The 19,630-nt window shown below is 50.4% G+C and overlaps 1 protein-coding gene across 3 annotated transcripts in view; it reads right to left on the bottom strand.

Moving 5' to 3' along the window:
• The window catches only part of PLXNA4 (plexin A4), a 382,796-nt gene that overhangs the window by 284,491 nt on the left and 78,675 nt on the right, over positions 1–19,630 (bottom strand). Inside the window, exon 4 of one of the 3 annotated variants that reach the window (XM_007455357.1) lies at positions 16,115–16,133. The exons of the other annotated variants lie outside the window; for them this stretch is intronic. Coding sequence (XP_007455419.1) covers positions 16,115–16,133 — 19 coding nt within the window. The remainder of the gene's footprint in view (positions 1–16,114; positions 16,134–19,630) is intronic. 3 annotated transcript variants of the gene reach the window in all.

A 19,630-nucleotide genomic window follows, 5' to 3' on the forward strand; every position in this document is an offset into this window, starting at 1 on the left:
TTATATATATATATATATATATATATATATATATATATATATATATATGATTTCCTTTCCAGCCCATTCAATGAATATATATATATAGACATATATACATAATAACCTTAACTATGGAAAATAATTGACACAAAAATGGGAAGGAAATATCAATATTAACCATGGCTATGGAGGTAGCACTCTGGGTATGTATTTCCTTTTATCTTTCTTATCCATTTCTGTATTTTCCAAAGAAAACTAAAACTTTTCATTTTAAATTCATTCTTTTTAAAGCTTTGAACAAAAAAGTACGTTACAGAGGGAAAAGACCAGTCACGTCTCTGCCACCACATGTGCAGGTGACCTCAGGGAAGTTACGTGGCCTTTTTGCCTCCCTCCCTCCCCCAGCCATCACGCCTCCCTCCAATCTCTGTAATGAGTGTGTAGGATCACATGATCTCTAGGATCCATCCTGCTCTCACATTCTGTGTCTCAAAATATCATCCCCCTGTGTTTGAGAGTGGAATCTCAAAAAGGGGCCCAAGAGGCGTAACCAACTTACGAGTAAAATACTATAATCATCCTAACAAGCGATGGACTTGGAAGGGTCTTCTAGAAGATGCAGCTGTTCTTTTACAGTCAGCGGAGAAACATGCTGACACGATGTCCTTGGGTTTGGACATCTGGAGCCAAACATCCGAAAGAAGGGGTTTGCTGGCAGCTGTGCTGTGAAGCCAGGAATGGTGGTTGGGGGAGGTGGAGCCTCAGCCCCGAGTCTCCATCCACCAGCCCGGCTATAGCTAATCTCCTGGGCCCAGGGCAGACGGCATGATGATGCATGCTGGGACAGCAGGACAAATCTCACATCCTACAACCTCCTCTGACGGCTCCAGTCCCCAGCATCCCCCGCTTGACCAAACACCAGGGATGCTTTTGTCTGTTTTGAGCATGGGGCACCTCCTCACAGTGTGTGATTGTCTCATGTCTCTGAGTCCCAGTTCCTCAGTGGTATTATCTGGCATCCCTTGAAGTCTGCCCCTCTCTTGATAATCCCACTTCACCTGGATGGTTCACAGGGGAGGAGAAATGAGGAGAATCCACATACTAAAGTAGCTTCCTACCCTGGACAAGAGGATGAATGAATCTCTCAGGTCTCTTCCAAGGTGCAATTCCACAGTTGGATAATTTCATGTGATTGTACAGTCATCCCCTGGGATTTGCAAGGGGTTGGTTCCAGGACCCCCATAGGTACCAAAATCCATGGACACGCAAGTCCCTTACATACAATGGCATAGTACAGTGGACCTCCTGTATCCACAGGTTCCACATCCACAGATACAGAAGGCCGGGAGACTGCATCTCTCCTCTGAACCTTGGCCATCTTCCCCACAGTTCAAAGAAAATAAGGACCTGCTTCTAGACCTGATATCTGGCCAGTATGCACCAGGAAGGGTGGAAGATAAAATAGTGAAATATTTCCACACTGGTTGGTAAGTAGCCACTGCCTTCTGACACCTCCCCATTGCCCCAGAAGCCCAGCCTCTCCTCCTAGGATACTGCTCAAGGACCTCCCTAAGGAGGCCTGCCTGGCCCTGCAGGGGACCTCCGGGATCTTGACCCGGCAGTAGGCGTTATGCCCTTGGTGGTGAAATGTTTTGAGTCTCGCCTCTCCAGCTGCCTCTTCCTGAATTGAGTCTACTGGGTTGAGAGAAGCTAAGACTGTAAACCCTTGAGGGGAGAGTTGTATGTGATAACCGGGATGGTTTAAAAGTAGTAAGGACAAGTTTTGGTTTGGATCGCCTAGCTGTCCCTGCTGCTTGTGGGAGCTGGGGAAGGGGGCACAGTGATAGGCAAACAGGTAAGGGAACGTGGGCTGTGTTCATCTGCCCCACGCTCCTGCTTTCTTTGTAGGGCTCTCATTTCCTCCTTACAGACAGGGTTGAAAGTCCTACTGAGTGAGCAGACACTGTAGTATCACATGGGCATCACGGTCCTCCCTCCTGGGCTCTTCAGGCAGCTACTGAGCAGTCACTGCCTTTCCCACTTGGCATCCTGAGAAGGCAGAAGGAAGCAGAGATGCTTTTCCGGGCTCTAAGGGGAGGGGAAGCATGGAGATGCTGAGCAGGTGGCCTCAGGTCACCTCATCTATCACACGGACAGTTGGGAACAGACCCAGCCTAGCCCCTTCCCCTCCACAGGAGGATCGTGGGATTACCACCTCCATTCCGATCGGCAGAGGAGATCTCTGGTGGGACTGCATTCTGTTCTCTATAAGTGGGAGACGTGTTTATGAGATGGAGGCCAGAGGGACTGGTTTCATGGAGGGAGGAGGGGCCAAAGTGCTGCCTTTTGATAATAAAGCCTTTGTCTTTCTGGGCTGCCCTCCCCTAGCTCTCACCCCACCCCCAGGTCCTGGTGGGAAAGGCCACCATCATGTTACACTTTCACAGACTCTCCATTGGGAGATGTAGGGGATGCCAGGGACCTCTCTGAAGTCCAGGTCTTGCCCTTTCTGCGGGTCCGTCCATCCCCACACTGCAGGTTAGCATCCCTCCTGGGCAGGGATGCCACTGAGAGCCAAAACCTCACATGTGAGCCCCAGGAGATAACAGCCCCGAGGCAAACCCCAGTCCGCAGCAGTGTCTTGTAGAAAAGTTCTGGTGTCTTGGCCGTCATCCCAATTATGTCCGCCCCATGCTATGGTCTGGCTGTCAAGGATGAAAGGAACTTGGGGGTTTTAATGCAAGGAAATGTTTAGAAACAGAATGAAAGGAACAAGCTTGTGCTCATATGTTTTCACTTGAATGTACTGCGATCTGGCAGAGGAAGAGGGACGCTTAACTTCTAATTAATGAGATGCTCTCCCTTCTCTCCCCTCCCCGCAGAGGAAGGCCCCATCACCTGGCGCGGGTGATGCTCCGCACAGGTTCTATTTCCCTGGTCTCCGTTAGGCAACTCCCACCAATTGAATTGCGTGCGGTCGCCTCTCTGCCCTACTTGAGCCTCAGCCCTGAAATCCCTCATCAACAACTAGTTCTGATGCTTAACTGACAAGACCAGGACCTGTGAAGGATATTTTATGGGCTTGCCTCTTGCCACCAAATCTTTCTCAAATTGGAACTGCTTTCAATTTACTGACACCAAAGGGCCCGGAAGGTAAGAATGGGCTGTTACTGCCATTGTTACATTCATGGGTGTTTTTGGAAATTTGGGTCTTGTCAACTCATCACAAGGCTTTAGCAAGGCCCTGCTTTCAAGTTCTGTTCCAATCTAAGCAAGAGCCACATGAGTCCAGACGTGCTGTTTAGAGTTACATGATCTTTATAAACATAGAGGAACGGAAGACACAGGCAAACAATGTTCCATTGAAGTGTGAGCAGAAAATGAGACCCAGAAGTTCTGGCATCCAACCCACTGCCGAGCAGCACCCCTTGTTCAAAGTACACCCCTCACCACCTCCACTTCTCAGTTGCATACCCCAGACTTCCCAGGGCCCTCTTCTCTAGATCATGTAGGTCCTTATGCTTAGAGTATGAGGGATTCCAAATTCCTCCACCAATCACATCCCTGAGTGTCTTGACCACCCCCAGACATTTCTGAAATGGCCTAGCTCCTCCTGACCTCCCCAAATCCAATAAACAACTTCTTTTACAAAGTTCTACCCTCAGGGGGCCTCTCCCAAGCCTTCAGAGCTGCTCAGCTTTCCCCCCACCTAATACCCCCAACAGAGCTGCTCCGGCTGCATAGAAAGCGCTTCCCTCTGCTCTGCTCATGGCTGGCTCCTTGTCATCCTGTAGATCTCAGGGTGGGTATTTCTTCCTGCCATTCAGAGTAGAGCCCCCCACCTGATTATCCTCTATTTCAACACCCTATTTGTTCCTTTCAAAGCCCTTATTACTTACTATTTTATTTATTGTTTGTTTTCTGTCTTGTCTCCCCCTCTAGACCTTGGCTCCAACTGTTGAATGATCAAACGAATGAATGAATTGGATGGATGGATGAAACTGCATGCCTGCCGCATGCCAGGCACTCTTCCTACACTGGTGATGCAGCATTCAACGAGACAGATGCCCTCATGGAGCTTATCATCTTGCAGACAGAGGCCCTGTGGGAAACTGAAATTGTGGGAGGCTTATGCAAAAACGAAGGGGCTTAGAGGCAGAAGGAAGGGAAGGGCATCTCATAAGCTGAAAGCTAAATCCAGTATAAATATCACAGAAAATCTATTAGTGCTACCAGCTTGGAGGGCAATTGCTTTTTAATATAATAAGATCTTCCTTGGAGGCGATTATGAGGCCCTGATAGGGATCAGGTGACATGTTGAGGTTTTGCAGATGGATTAATTTCTGTTTACATCTAGTTGCTTGAGGCATGGAGTTCTTGGTTTTCAGGGAGAGGGTGGGAGAGAGGGCCTTTGGAGAAAGCAGCCCAGACAGAATCCTTTAGGTGATATTCTAGGGAGCACATCACCTGCTGTTGGTCATAGGGTGAGCCAGAAAGAAAACCAGGGGCACGGGGGAGGGACCTCCACTTGGGAAACACTGGCCCAAATTTGGGTGGGGCTCCCCTTTCCTTCCCTCCCAAACCTCAAGGGTGCCATTGCTGAGGTGGAGGAACTCCCTGGAACAAAATTCTGGGGTTTTAGAGGCAAAGTCACCTGACACACAAACGAATCGCAGGGCTGAGGGATAGGGAAAGGAGGAGGGAGGGAAACAGAAAAGGGTGTTTTTCTCTCACACAGCCCGTCTTAAACGCCGTCTCAAACATCAATACTCTTGTTAATAGATATTCTTCTTCCCTGAGTTTCACACGGAGATAAACTGAGACCCAGGCACAGTCAAGGACAGACCCAACCACAACAGAGCAGAGTCTGGTTCCTGGCTCACAGCACCGTGGCCCAGGGCACACACAGCAAACCCCCAGATCATGACTCTGAAGGTTCCCCGGACAGGGGCTGGTTCACTTTCTCCCGGAGCAGTGAGGTTGCAGCTCACAGGCTCACCGGCCATGCTTTCCGTCTTGAGTGAATCAGGGGTCCTAGAGTGTGTGCCAAAGTCCGCCAGGTATCAAGACCTGGGCACCCCACCAGGACATCTGTGAAACAGGAGCACTGAGCCTGGGAAGGGTCCCGGGGGCTGCTTTTCCCACCATACGGCAGAAATCAGGGCAGATGCCACCAAGAGGCAACCCTCTGCCCATGCCTCTAAGTTCTAACTTGGCCAGACTCACCCTCAGCATAAACTCACCCTCAACATAAACTCAAACACAATGGAAAAAAAAACATCTAAGCCAGTCAATGGTGGCTTATAGGTGGAGTTCCCACACGTCTCTGGTAGCCTGGAACAATCCTGGTTTATGTGAGTCATCTAGGCAAAATATTAATAATGCCCCTTTTTTACTTTAAAACTCTTTTCATTTGGACAACGGATTCTAGGGTCTTCCTACTTGTAATGCACCTGGAAACCCATAGAGATGATGCTATTTTAGAGTATATACACCCACTACTATTAAAACGCCTCACTCCCACCCCCATATTGACGACCCACCACACAAAACTCTCGCTACCCCATACACAACATGCAACCATTAACCTACCACGGTTGCATTATACATACACATAAATATTACGCACATATAATAGTATGCACCAGCCACCAGCCATGCTCCTGAGTCTCCCAATCACAGCAAATGGAGCTTCCTCCCTTCCACTGTTCGGGCTTAGACACAACCACACGTATCTTATAATCTGGGGGAGCACCAGGACAAATGCACACACTCAGATATCCATCCCAGTCAACTAAGCCTTCAGGGATTTGCAACCAAAAGGCCCTGGTTGCTATAATGGCTACAACCTTGTAAGGACATGGGTCCAAGTTCGTTAAGAAGCTCTGTGCAGATGAGCCCTGTTGCCTTTGTGATTAATAATCATAACAGACAGTCAGCTGGAGGGCTTCCCAGCTGTGCCTCCCGGGACCGGTTCTGGGATCCCCTCTCTATCCACCAGTGGGTAATGCTTTGGTTTATTGGAGACTCTCCTTTCATTTTTTATGGCTTCAGTTAAGCGATGGGGAGAATCCATCATGTAACCTTCTTGCCGCACTGCTAAAGACTTCCGGAGGGGAAAATACTTATCGAACCCCAAACCATCAGAGGAGAGTCTGTGGTAAACCTAACAGGAAGCTGGGGTAGCAGGAGGTGACCAAGGTGGTAGGAAAAGTGGAAGAAAATATCCACACAGAGGTTTCCTGACTGGACAAGAGCCACACTGACTGTAAAATATCTGCTCAATTCACAAACATCAGGCTGCTTTCCCCTGGTCGCATCAAATCCCATATGCCCAGGAAGCCTTGCACCGAATAACCCAGTCACATGGACTCCTGGAGCGCAACAGGTTCAAGGTGGCAACAAGGACACACACCCTGGTGAGAGGTGGTCCTCAACGTGAGGGGCACCGGATGCTCATCCAATGGGCCATCCCTGGCCTTATAATATCCACGGAAACATGGCACCCAGTTGAAAACCGCCCACACTCCTCATGAAACCCACAATCGCTGGATTGATAAGAATGCCAAATGACCCATTTTCTGGTTGTAACTACAAATTCCTCCCAACACCAACGACAAGAAATCCTCTCCCAGGTCAATTCATTAGAATCCACAACCTCCTATCCTTGGCCCGGAGATGGCCCTTTCCCTCTGCCTGACCTCTGCCCAGGCAGCCCTGTTGGTAAATGGAGCTGGCTCTTATTCTGCCCTTTAAATTATTCACACCCCAATCTTGGCCACTGGCATTAATCTTTCATTTGCTATTTAGACATCTGATTCCTGGGGCAGGATTGAGAGATGTCACTTGGGAGATCAAGTTGGCCAGAGGGAAGGTCTGAAGGGGGTTGGGGACCTGCAGAGCGACAAGGGCCTGCCTGGGATTAATGGGTTTATCACCCTGTTCCCCATCGCCCAGAGGAGAGGAGCGAGGCACAGGAGACACGTATGTGTCTGAAGGAATGAAATCCTAGGTCTACCTGCTTTCTGAGAAGTTTGAGTGTGTGTGCACATGCATGCGTGTGTGAGGACAGGGTGACAAGTCACTCAGCTCACATCAGGGCGGGCACTGTAGTAGGCTTGTATCTGCCCTGGTGCAGAGCACAGAGGTACCTGGGCATCTACACAGGAGAGCTGGTAGCTGAGCAAAGAGAATGGGAATCAAGTAAAAAGGATACTTATGTGAGCCCCAGGAGACAGTATGGTCTCCATATGCTAATTGGTAATAAATAAAGGTTACGTTGTCTTGGTCCCCAGGACTTCACTCTAACAGAAGAGAAAAGATGAAATATATCCCTTCTCCTGCCCCCTTTTCCTCCATGCTCTACGTTCATTATCTTGGTTAATACCCGCATCGATCCCAGCAGGTAGGATTATTAGTATCAATACGTTCATTTTACAGGTGAGGAAACTGACGCTTGGAAAGGTTAAGTAAGTTGCCCAAGGTCCCGCGGCTAATGAGAGGTCATGCAGGGCTCGAGCTAAGGAAGTTGGACTACAGATACAGACAGAGCTCTCAACCAGTGACTTAAGAAGAGATAAATAGATAAACACAATAACTACCAAAGAGCATTGGGAAATGAGGTTAGAGCTGTGCTGTCCAACAAAGTAGTTACTAGATACATGTGTACTAGATACATGTATCAAAATTAAATAAAATTTGAGGTCCAGGTCACACCAGCCACATTTCAAGCCCTCATCGTCAATGTGGCTTGTGGATACCGTGATGGCCAGTGCAGATATGACTACTGCCACCATCACTGGAAGTTCTACTGGACAATAGAGGGCTAGAGGGTAATTCAAGATGTTGGCAGAATGGAATGCCCTGCAGGAAAAACATCTGGAGGAAGGATTACATCGACCTGTGAGCTGGTCAGATCCAGAAAGGACAAGAAACGGGGCAACAGGAAAGAAGCGAGCAGAGGGAGTGAGACACAGATCAATAGACTTCATTCAATATTACAGAAGGAAGGGATCTTGAGGATTCACAGGCCCAACCCCTTCTCATTACAAATAAGCCCAGTGACCACTAGGGAAGCCACTACCCTGGGGCACACAGTCAATTAAGTCCCGGGCTCTTCCCATCCCACCCAGCCTGTCACCCCGGGTCCTTTCCATCGTACTCATTCTTGATCCCTCTTGAGACGTGTACTCACGAGGCGATTTTCATAACGATCTCACACTATTCTGACTCCCAACAGGTAAATTTTTTTTTCTTTTTTCGCGGTACGCGGGCCTCTCACTGCTGTGGCCTCTCCCGTTGCGGAGCACAGGCTCCGGACGTGCAGGCTCAGCGGCCGTGGCTCACGGGCCCAGCCGCTCCGCGGCATGTGGGATCCTCCCGGACCGGGGCACAAACCCGTGTCCCCTGCATCGGCAGGCGGACCCTCAACCACTACGCTACCAGGGAAGCCCTCAACAGGTAAGTTTTGTTTGGGAGCAATAACTGCCATTATCCCTATGTCTGCACCTTCCCTTCTTGTGATGACACAGGGCCGCTCAAGAATGAAAAGTTGGGCCTTTGTAAAAGGGAAGCCATTGGAAAGATAAACAGCAAACCTGGAGCTTGGGGAGCTGCCAAGTAGGACTCTGTTCTCTGCTCTGTCCCTAGGGTGTGAATCAGGGCACATTGGGAGAAGTCAGTAAACACTTCTCAAGTAAACCAGTGGCTGGTGGGGTGGGTGGATGAATGGATGGACGACACCTGTGTAAAAGTCCTTTGGCCACTTTATAGGCCGGCGCCATAGCCCCCCACACCGCACCCCACTGCTATTCATCCAAGCACGGGTCCTTCTCCACGAGCCACAGGAAGGGGAAAGTGTCTCAGAACGTAGAACAAATTCAGCTGCAACGCCGAGCCCAATATTAAAGAGTGGGTGTAATCCTACTGATGATATCAGGACAAAGAAGGGGTTTATGTCTCCGCAAAGGAATGCTGCCGGATGCCATTTTGCCTGCACTAAAATCCACAGACTCTCTCCAGGCTAAGTGCATGACCACTCTACGGGGTCCCCTGCTTCCCTTCCGGCCTCAAAGATCATTACCTATCTCACTGTGCGAGGCCAATCCATCCTCCTGACACCTCACTTACCGACCAGGTCTGTCGGGGAGCCTCTGACAGCCAGAGATGAAGTGGCAGAAGGGGCCCCTCGCCTGAAGGCTCTTGGGCACTGTTTTCTCCACTCCTCAGAGAACCGCATTTGCTCCCCTCTTCACAGGGCCTGCGCTTGGGATCAGGGCTGCCTCCTTTGTCTCTCTAGACCCACGTTCCATGGTGTTCCCTCAAACTACATATTCAGCCATTTAAATGAGTAAACTGTTTTGAAACAAAATGAGAAATCTCAGGATACAGACTCTGTCTGGTAGATAAGGAATGAGGTAATGCTTTAGCTCACAAATTCCTTGAGGGCAGAGATTTTATTTCTGTATCTTTTAAATCTGCATTCCCAACATGCAGGAAAATGTTTGGCATATAATAAACCACCAATATAACGGATGAATGAATAAATGAGAGAGAGGGAGAGAGGTTGAGAGAGACCCCAATCAGCACTAACCCTGGTACTCTGGCTGGTACCCAGTCAGCTACTGTTTCATCCCCAGCAAGGCTAGCCGGCTCCTTGGTCGTTGTCTCTTGCTGGGTCCCCTATCTACCTCCTTCAGTTCTGTGGTGAAACTGCTTTCTCTGTAACTGCCTGATTCTCATCCTCTGAAGTCTCTCTTCCTAGGTCATTCTGGTTTACTGGGATCAAATTCCCCTAATCCAGTGTCCCTTGTGTTTAAGACTTTTTGAGCTGATTTATGAGAGATTCTGGGCACTGAAAGCGTCTTAGTGATCATCTGTCATCAAGCACCCAGCCAACTCTGCCCTCTGGTTGGCTGGGTCCTCCTGGACTCCTCTGCAGCCCCGTCACCCATACAGAACCATCCTGCTGCCGTCGGTTTTCTTTTATTATTTTTATTTTACTACTATCTTATTTTATTTTATGATCACACCTGTTCTCAGGTCCTAAAGTGACTTGAACCTAAGAAGGGTTCTCCTCACTGTCTATCAAGGTTCGTTCATCCTGCCCCAGGGTTCTCCATCCTAGGTGTCTACCCCAGTCCCTTGAACTGCAAAGGCATATTCACCTCAAATTCTTGGAATCCTTACCTAGGAACTGCTCTTCCTTACAGGATGGTGCAATCTGTTCTCTACTATGATGTGAGGGTCAAAGCTTCCTGCTGTACATGCCCCCTTGACCTTCCCAAAATTCCAGAACCAAGATGGACCAAACCCAGCTTAGCCCTTAAGACCTGGAATAGTCTGCTTCCAACAAAGCACATTGTACCGTAATGGCTTTTTTTTTTTTTTTGCAGTACGTGGGCCTCTCTCACTGTTGCGGCCTCTCCCGTTACAGAGCACAGGCTCCGGACGCGCAGGCTCAGCGGCCACGGCTCATGGGCCCAGCCGCTCCGCAGCATGTGGGATCTTCCTGGACCGGGGCACGAACCCATGTCCCCTGCATTGGCAGGCGGACTCTCAACCACTGCGCCACCAGGGAAGCCCACTGTAATGGCTTTTGTTGTCTGATTGTTTAAGGCCTTTATGGAGGATGCTGATGATAAACGGCTTTGAGAATATGAAGCTTGGCTCAGCACCAGTTCATAGACTCACTATTTTAAAGTCAACAGACACATTGGGCACAGTTGGGAGAAAAGAGGAGGAAAGCAGGTAGCCTTGCTCTAATTCTGCCTCTAAGACACAGGCAAATGCTCTTGGACAAATCAATGCTTTTCCTTCCATTGCATAAAGAAAAACGGGTGATGACGAGCAGGTGGACGCACAGAGGGAAAGGAAAAGGGAGGAAGAGCAAGGTCGGGAAGCGGACGGGGTGAAGCAAGGGGGAGGTTTGTACCGGTGTTTCTATCCTCTGTACATGCTTCCCCTTCGTTTCCTCCACGCCTATTTTCTGCTCTGTTTTAATGGCTGGGGCCAGTGATCTGTTCCCATCGATCACTACTGATGTTTTTCAATTATATCTGTGACACTTCTGGCAATATGTTTGTAAACACAAGGCCTTCTCAGATCTTGCCTCTTGTCACCTTGCACAAGAGCCGTCCTTTGTCATTCTCGTATCAGCTGTCATTCGAAGGGGTCAGGAAGGGAGCTCCGCGTCCTTGGTCCTGGGCCTTGCTTGTTCTTCTCTTTATGCCAAAGAGCAAACATTCCTCGTTCATTGCCCTCTGGGAAAATGGAAACCTCCCTCTTCAAGTGGGAGAAATATTGGGCGGAAACAAGGAAACAGCCCTACCTGGGGTCGGGCATCGCATCTTGGCCAGCTTGGACCACAGTGCTCTGGGGGAGGGAGAGGTAGCAGGGAATCCTGCACCCACCTTGCTTGAACCTGGGCTTTGGGAACAGACAACCACACTCTGAGCAGACATAGCTCAGAGACACTCACCCAAATTTTATCCCTGATATCCAGATGAACAGCAGTAAATTTCCTAGGTTCACCTAGACTGGTAGCTTTCTTACATTGTGAACAAAGACCCATAAATAAGAGAAACAGTTCCCATCGTGACTGAGTGCACACATGCCTACTTAACTGAAATAAAAGCTTAAGGAAAGAAAAAAATGTTTCACGAGAAAAATCGCCTTACAAGTGCTATACTCTGATATTTTCTGTCCATTCTTCTAGTCTTTATTTTAATCTTTAATGCTGACCATCATGTTCCACTAAGTTGACTCATGACTGAGTTGTGGGTTGTGATCCCACAACACACAACTAGTCTAGTTTGAAAAAGTATTGGACTAGACTGGGGTCAACAAACTTCTCGGTAAAAGCCAGGTGAGAAATATTTTCAGCTTTGCAGGCCATATTATCTGCCACAACTCCTCACTTTTGCTGTTGCAGCAGAAAAAAGCAGCCACAGACAATGAGTAAACAAACAAGTGTGCCTGTGTTCCAATACAACTTTCCTTATGTACACTATAATTCAAATTTCATATAATTTTCACGTGTCATGAAATACCGTTCTTCTTTTGATTTTTAAAAAACCATTAAATAATGTAAAAACCATTCTTAGCTTGCGGGCTGTACAAAATCAGGGGGTGGTCCAGATTTGGCCTGTGGGCCATAGTTTGCCAGCCCCCAGCACACATGATGTCCACCAGCGCTTGGGGTGAGTCTGCCAATCCTTCTCTCCAAGGGTTCAGGCATCCATGCAACACCACGCCACAGCCGCCCTTAGTCAGGGTCAAGCCCACGTTGATCTTGTGCCTCTGTGTGAGAATCTGAGCTCTAACATATTCCATGAATGGTCCCCGTTCCCTGAACAGTTTTCTCAGAGAGAGAGTGTGTTTCCTCCGTCACGCGTTTCTCACACTGTCTTGAAACATCTCTTTGCTTGCTTATCTTCTCCGTGAGACTGTGAGCCAGTAGATCCCAGAAGCTGTGGGTCCGGTGGAGGGCAGGAAAGCCTCTGCTCTTTCCGGGCCTTTCCTTGGCTCATGGAGGCAACCTACTCAGGAACTCATTCCCAGCTTCTCCACTCTCGGGCTTCAGCTGACCTCAGCCCCACCAGCTAATCTAAAGCCACAGGGGCCCCAGGCATCCCCCAGATGCCCCAGCACAACAAAAGACTCTTCACTTCCACATACCTGAGTAGGAATGAGAACATTCCTTTTTTTTTTACATTATGGTAAAATGCACATAACATTAAAATTTACCACCTTAACCCTTTTTAAGTGTAGAGTTCACTAGCAATAAGCACACTCACACTGTTGTACAACCAACCAATCTCTAGAACTTTTTTCATCCTGCAGAACCAAAACTCTGGACCTATTAAACAATTCCCCATTCTCCCCGCCCCCCACCGCCACCCACCTCCTGGAAACCACCATTCTGACTCCCGTCTCCCTGGATTGACTACTCTAGGTGTCACATAAGTGGAATCATACAGTATTTGGTCGTTTGTGACTGGCTTATTTCACTTAGCATAATGTCCTCAAGGTTCATCCGTGTCATAGCGCATGTCAGAGTTTCCTTCCTTCTTAAAGTTGAATAAGAGAACACTTGATTTTAAAACATGGGTCTCCAAATTTTCCTAGGAAGTGAGAGCATAGCTGGGCCTTTCCCAGATTTAAGACAAATTTCAAGACGAACTCTCTTCATATTTCCCCCCAGAAATATCGAGGTTGGATGCCACTCCATATCTCAGGTCATTACTCTGTTCTAAGAACACTCCCTGGTCTGATTCACCCTCTCACTCATATTTAGTGTGCTGGCAGGGAGGGGGAGCAGCCTTTATTTGGGGCTGAAATTCCCAGATTGAAATCTCAGCTGCTTCTTCGCCATATTAGCTAAACGTTCTGACCAGAACTTCATCTGTAAAATGGAAACACCCACCTTATATGTGATGGTGTAAAAAAATGAGATGAAAAGCAAATTATCTAACACAAAGCTTAGACCTTAGTACTCAAAACTATAACTATTATTAGCCCAATTAATCATTTCCAGGGTCACAGTCTGGTTCCTAATATCCCAAATGAACCCTGGAGATCCCCCAGGAAAATCCCAGAACCTCATTTTTTTTTTTTTTTTTTTTGCGGTACGCGGGCCTCTCACTGTTGTGGCCTGTCCCGTTGCGGAGCACAGGCTCCGGACGCGCAGGCTCAGCGGCCATGGCTCACCGGCCCAGCCGCTCCGTGACACGTGGGATCTTCCCAGACCGGGGCACAAACCCGTGTCCCCTGCATCGGCAGGCGGACTCTCAACCACTGCACCACCAGGGAAGCCCAGAACCTCTTTTTTGAGATGCCAAGTGAGTTGCTACAAAAAGTACCATAGTCGGAGCCTGGGACTCAGATGTCAAATAGGCCACTGCTTTCCTGTGACCCGGGCAAGCCATCGTCTTTCTATCCCCCAGCCTCCTTCTCTGTGAAGTTTAACAAATAAAGCCTCTAAAATCTTTCTCACAATGAGGCAATGTCTTCAAAAGGGCTCCAAGCTTCTCCTAGGGAGGTCACTGTCAAATGTATACCTGTGGTTACAACAAATGCTAATACTTTGGGAACTAATTCACCCAGTTGGTCCCTGAAGGCTTTGAGTCTTCACTCTATGCCAAGACCCATCCAAGGGGCTGGGAAACAAGGATGAACTAGGGACCGCAGTACCCGTCGACATGCATGGCTGTGCACGTGTGTGGTCCACAGACTGTGACTTATGTAGAACAACGGGTGCCTTATCCAGACCAAACTGATCACCCACCTCAGAGAGGAGGAAGGGGAGAAAGTTAACATCTATTGGGGATCTACTGTGTTCTACCAGGTATTCTACACCCACAATGACATTTAATCCTTCTCATGTGTGAGCACATAGAAAGAAGCACAGTGAGGATATGCAATTAGCCCAAATTCACACATCTGCTATCTCGTAAAGCTGAGATCAAAAACAGGTTTGTCTGCCTCCAAAATCTATAAAGTTTCCACTCTTCCAAGCAGCCATTCTAATGAGAACCAATCCTAGATGTCCATCATAAATCCATCCAGAGATGGATTCACACTGGTCCTATCTAATGGCCTGGCTCTTGTTCCCTTTCTGTCTCCTTTATGGCTCAAGCTAATTAGTGATGTGCTCAGTCCAACATCCAGTGGCCAATTTATGGGCCACTGGGTTCGCAGAGGGAAGGGAGGTAGCGTTCATTGAGTGCTTTCCAAGACTCCGGCCCTGTTCCAGGAACTCCTGGCCACACATTAGCTCTCTTAATCTTCATAATAACCCTGTAAAGTGGGTAATTACCCCACTGGACAGAGGGTCAGAAAGGTTAAGTAACTCCAGACAACCCAGAAAGTGGATGGACAAGGTGGTCCAGCACCGCGGGAAACCTCTGAAGGTGAGACCCTCAGGCAAACCCTCCCATAGCTGAGGGCACCAAGCCTCCCTGCCTCGTCAGCCTCGGAGACCCAGGGAAAAGGAAAGTGGGTCATTTATCATTCCTGCCCCTCCAGCCCCTTGAGGTGGCTCAGATTGGTCACACAAGGCCTGAGCTGCATTCATCCTCCCTAGCCTCCCAAGTGGGCACGACGGAATTATCCAAGAAGGGTAAGTCAGATGGTAAAAGCTGCCCTTCAGAGGGCTCCACATTTCCAGCACTGTACTAGATACTTTGCATCCACGATCTCAATTCTTTTTTTTTTTTTTTTTTTTTTGCGGTGCGCGGGCCTCTCATTGTTGTGGCCTCTCCCGTTGCGGAGCACAGGCTCCGGACGCACAGGCTCAGCAGCCATGGCTCACGGGCTCAGCCGCTCCGCGGCATGTGGGATCTTCCCAGACCGGGGCACGAACCCGCGTCCCCTGCATCGGCAGGCGGGCTCTCAACCACTGCGCCACCAGGGAAGCCCTCAATTCATTTTTATAACAGTAATAGCAAGTCTTTATTTCCACTTTGCACAATTTGTATATTATTTCATTTGATTGCTGCCAACAGACCAGAGCTTATAAAGTGATCCTCCCAAGCTCACCCAGTTGGGAAGTGTAAAGCCAGGATTCAGACCCTGCTCGCCCACCCTATCCAATCTGTCCTCTGCCACAAACATACTGCAGGGGCAGCCTCACCTTCCATCTGACTGATGGGTAAAACTGAGTCCATAAGCAGAGCAGGGCAGTGGTTTCAGACTCGGGGCTAGACAGTCCCAGTCACACTTCTATCTGGCTTTCCTAGAGATGGTAATGGAGCCAAAGAGAGGAGGTGAGCTGGGAGAAAGCCTTGATAAAAGCTAATGTTGAAAAATAAAACTGAGTAATCTATTTAATTGTTCATCACTCCTCCCTTCTGCAATAGCACAGCATTTTAAACAATTCTACTCCTCCCTGAAATGATCCAGTAACAAAATATCTGACTGTGACTGGTCCCCCCTCCCGCCTTCCCGGCTGCTGGATGTTTTCTGTTTATCCCGGTTCTGTGTCTTCGTAATTGTGTTATTCGCATCGCAACGCACGGCGATGGAAGGACTAGAGCCAGCAGCGCCTGCACCCAGGGGATAACGGGACGTCCCTCCAGGAGGGTGCACCGCTCTCCCCTGGACCTCCCAGGCCACAGGGAGCAACACCCACGGCGACCCCCTGGGCTGCACTGCCCCAGACCATCTCCTGAGCACGCCCTTTAGCCAAGGAGCCAAGCGTTTGTGAGGACACCATACGCCTGGGCTCTGCCCCCTTTAGGTTCAACTTGGAATTGTTCTTGGAATAAACAGCCTACCCGCAAATGGCACATTCTGCCAGCGTGTGGTTTAGCAGCTGCCAAGCTCTGTGCTAGGGCTGTGGCCTGGCCAGGGTGCGAGTCCTGCTTGGGGTTAGCCCTCCACGTACCCGCCCCACCCGTCCATCCTCCTTGGAAGCCACTGTGAAGGCATCTCTCAGGCCCACCTTAGGGCCGGGTGTCCTGCACCAGGTGGGTGAACCACTACGGCCCCTGCCCTTCCCTGGCCACCCTCTCCAGACACGCTGTGCCACATCCCCTTCCCAAGGAAGCCGTCCGGAACACAGAAAACATTTCTCCCCGACCCCCTCCTCGCTGCCAAGCCCATAAAAGGGCCGGCGCCGGGCCCTTGTCCTCGGAGGCTGCGCAAACGCTCGGGTTGTGCTGGTCTCTTCTGTGCCTCCCCAGCGCCAAGATAATAAAGTGGGAGAGTTCTCTTCCTTCCAAAGTGCAGACCAATTCGCATTTTTAAAAATTACCATTGGAGAACTACACCTAATTAGCCCCTTTAAAGGAAAGCTTTAAAAAAAAAAAAAAAAGTCATAAATTTCTAACGGGCCACAGCTTGAAGCCACACTTTTAAAGCTAATTGTGTGTTTCTGGTACTAACAGGGGAACTGGTAAGTTAGAAGCGGATTTTATGACCTGGGTGGGAAAGGGGAGGGACACAGAGGTCTGACCCGGGGCCAGGAGGGTTAATTTCTGTTTATTGGAATGCATGGGCCCCTCTTCATTCCCCCTCTCCCTCCTCCTCAACATCCCCACCTCAAGTCCTGCCTTGGTCAGGGGTACCTGCCTTTCAGCTGAATGAGAGGCAGCCCAGCAGGCGGACACCCAGCCAGGCATGGATACAAGGAGGTAGAAAGGGAAGAGAAAAAGGGAGAGGGGAGGGATGCTGGAAGGAACAGAAAAGACAGGAGCCACGGGCAGATTCCAGGAGCCTGTTTCTCACTTGCGCCCTCCCATTAAACGCCGCATCGTGTGGCGGGTGGGACCAGGGCAGCATGTGAACGTGGTGACCTGCTCAGCCTGTTCCAAACTGGAGGCCGATGGGGCTTCTGCAGCCCTTTTGCTCCCTGCAGGCAAATCCTGCCCGGTGGCCCCCAACTGCCTGGCCCTGAATCTGAGAACACACTTCGTAACATGCAGGCGAGAGGTTCTGAGGTGCCTCTTTCAGGGGGAAGGCAGGACAGTGGGGTTCTGGTTCCTGGGGGAGGGGTAAGAAGGCCTCCCCACCAGAGGGAAGGCCGTGTACAAACGGGGCTGAAGAAAGAAGGGAGGCCAAGGAGAAGAGTGACCCCCCACAGTGTCCCCAATCCTCCTGCAGCGCCACCCGCCAGCGCCAGCCCATCACCAGCCTTCCGCTGTCCCACAGTGACACCCAGGAGAGCTGCCAGCCAAAGGGGTGAGAGCGGGGCGCCCCTCGCCTGGGGCACTGATCCTCGGGCTGGGCCGTGGGGCAGAAGCTAAGGGAAGAATGGGGGTCCCCGACCCCTGACCCCACGGTGAGGTCCACACGTGTGGCCAGTGTCATGTATGCCTGACCCTGGGTGTGACCTCCTCGCTGGTGGAGCAAAAGCAGGTGTCTGAGTTTTATTAATGGAAAAAGTAAGGCTCGGACACGAGAAACCATCTGGCCCAGTGGCAGATCTGTACGTCTGCCTCAGTCCTTGAAATGCTATTCTTCCTTCGTGAACACCCTTGCTTCTATGTGTTAAAGGAGATCACAGAGAAATTACACCCAGGTTGGAACCGTGTTCTGGAAAGCCTACAGCATGCGTTCTCAAGGGGGCAAGAGCATCCCCAGGAGGGTGAAAACGGAGGGCAAACAACCCTCTTGGATATTACAACGGTCTGTGGCCCTCCAAAGCTCCAACTCTCATACCTTAGCATACCTTGGCATTTGGAAGAATTTTAAATTAGTTTACTTTTTCTCCTAGTGGAGGAAGGTGATAAGGAGAAAAAGGTTGAGAAATGCTGGCCTAGGCAGGGGCCACCCAGGCTGGATCCACCGATGCCCACCCAGCCCCCCGGGGATCAACCTCAGCTGAACGGGAAATGGGGCACAGGAGCGGGCTCTGCTCGGAGACCCATCAGGGAACCCTAGATGTCCCGACAAAGGCAACCCCAAGCTTTAGAGGTGCCAGCAGTCTTGGGGATTGAAGCAGTACCAGGTGGGCCAACTGTGGGAGATGCTGCCACGCTACGTGTTCTGCCAGGTCAGAGGAAAGAGCTTCCAGAACACAGAATGCCCTGGGGCCTCTTCCCACCCCCGCCCCAGACCTTAAGCCTTAAGAGAGATGGGGTAGTAGCTGGACTGGCCAGGTGGCCTGCTGGGGCAGGAATGGAGTGTGGGGCTAAGAGGATTCGGGGTCTTGAACATGGCCAGTGGAGCCTAGGTGCTCGGGGTGGAGGACCGAGGCGGAGGGAGGGACTTTGGGTTCCCAGCACTCCAGGGGCACCCCTCACACACCCCCTTTCCCCTCTCTCTGGCTCCAGAGGCTGGAAAAGAAGAAGGGGGGGGGGAGAGAGAGAGAGAGAGCCAGCCGCCCCCCCTCACACGCACCAGTGATGGTTCCTCGGGTCCCCACCCCAACCGAAGTGACCCTGGGCTGAATCCTCCAAGCAAGTGGTGCAGCTTCCGCCTGACCAGTCTCTGCCTCTGTGGGCAGCTTCGGTCTGGTGGGAAGAGCTTGGAATCAGACATACGTGGCTTCAAGCATGGTGTCGACACCGTGGCACCTGGAAAGTCAGGGTCCCGGGGATGGGCTCTACCTGTCTCCATCTTCTGTGCCCAACACCTCCTCTAGTACCTGTCACACACGGGTGCTTCGACCGTTTGTGACATCATTTACTCCTTCTTTTCCCAATACGAAAAGGGGCATTGCGGTCTCCCCTCGCTCAGAGGGGCTCTGTGAACGTTAACAGACGTGACGCTGATGACCTGCCAGGGCGGGTGTCTCTTCAATCACCAGGCAGGGCGGGCGGCTCTGCGGCATCCAGCTCGTCTGCCCTTTCTAGAAACTCAGTGCTTTTACTGGAAGCCGTCTCATTTCGTTTCTGCAGGCAGGTGAGGAGAGGAATCGGGGAGGGGAGGCGGTCACGGTCGCAGACTAGGTCGCACACCTTAAGGAAGACCGGAGGGCGGAGAGATGCCCCAGATGCTCCCCCACAAATACGTGCTGTCCTCTGCCTGGTCCCACAAGGCGCTGCGCAGCCGGGGAACACATTCCTAAGAGCAGGCCCTGCAGGAAGCATTTATTTGGGTCCCCTTCCTGGGGTTCTGGCCCAAAGAAGGGGGCACCCCGGCTGCTCCCCCCAGGAGACACTACCAAGAGCCCCAACTCGCCCCCCTGGGCCCAAATCAGCAG

This window comes from Lipotes vexillifer, unplaced genomic scaffold (genome assembly GCF_000442215.2).
Source record: "Lipotes vexillifer unplaced genomic scaffold, Lipotes_vexillifer_v1.1 scaffold687, whole genome shotgun sequence".
In the NCBI taxonomy this organism is placed as follows: domain Eukaryota; kingdom Metazoa; phylum Chordata; class Mammalia; order Artiodactyla; family Lipotidae; genus Lipotes; species Lipotes vexillifer.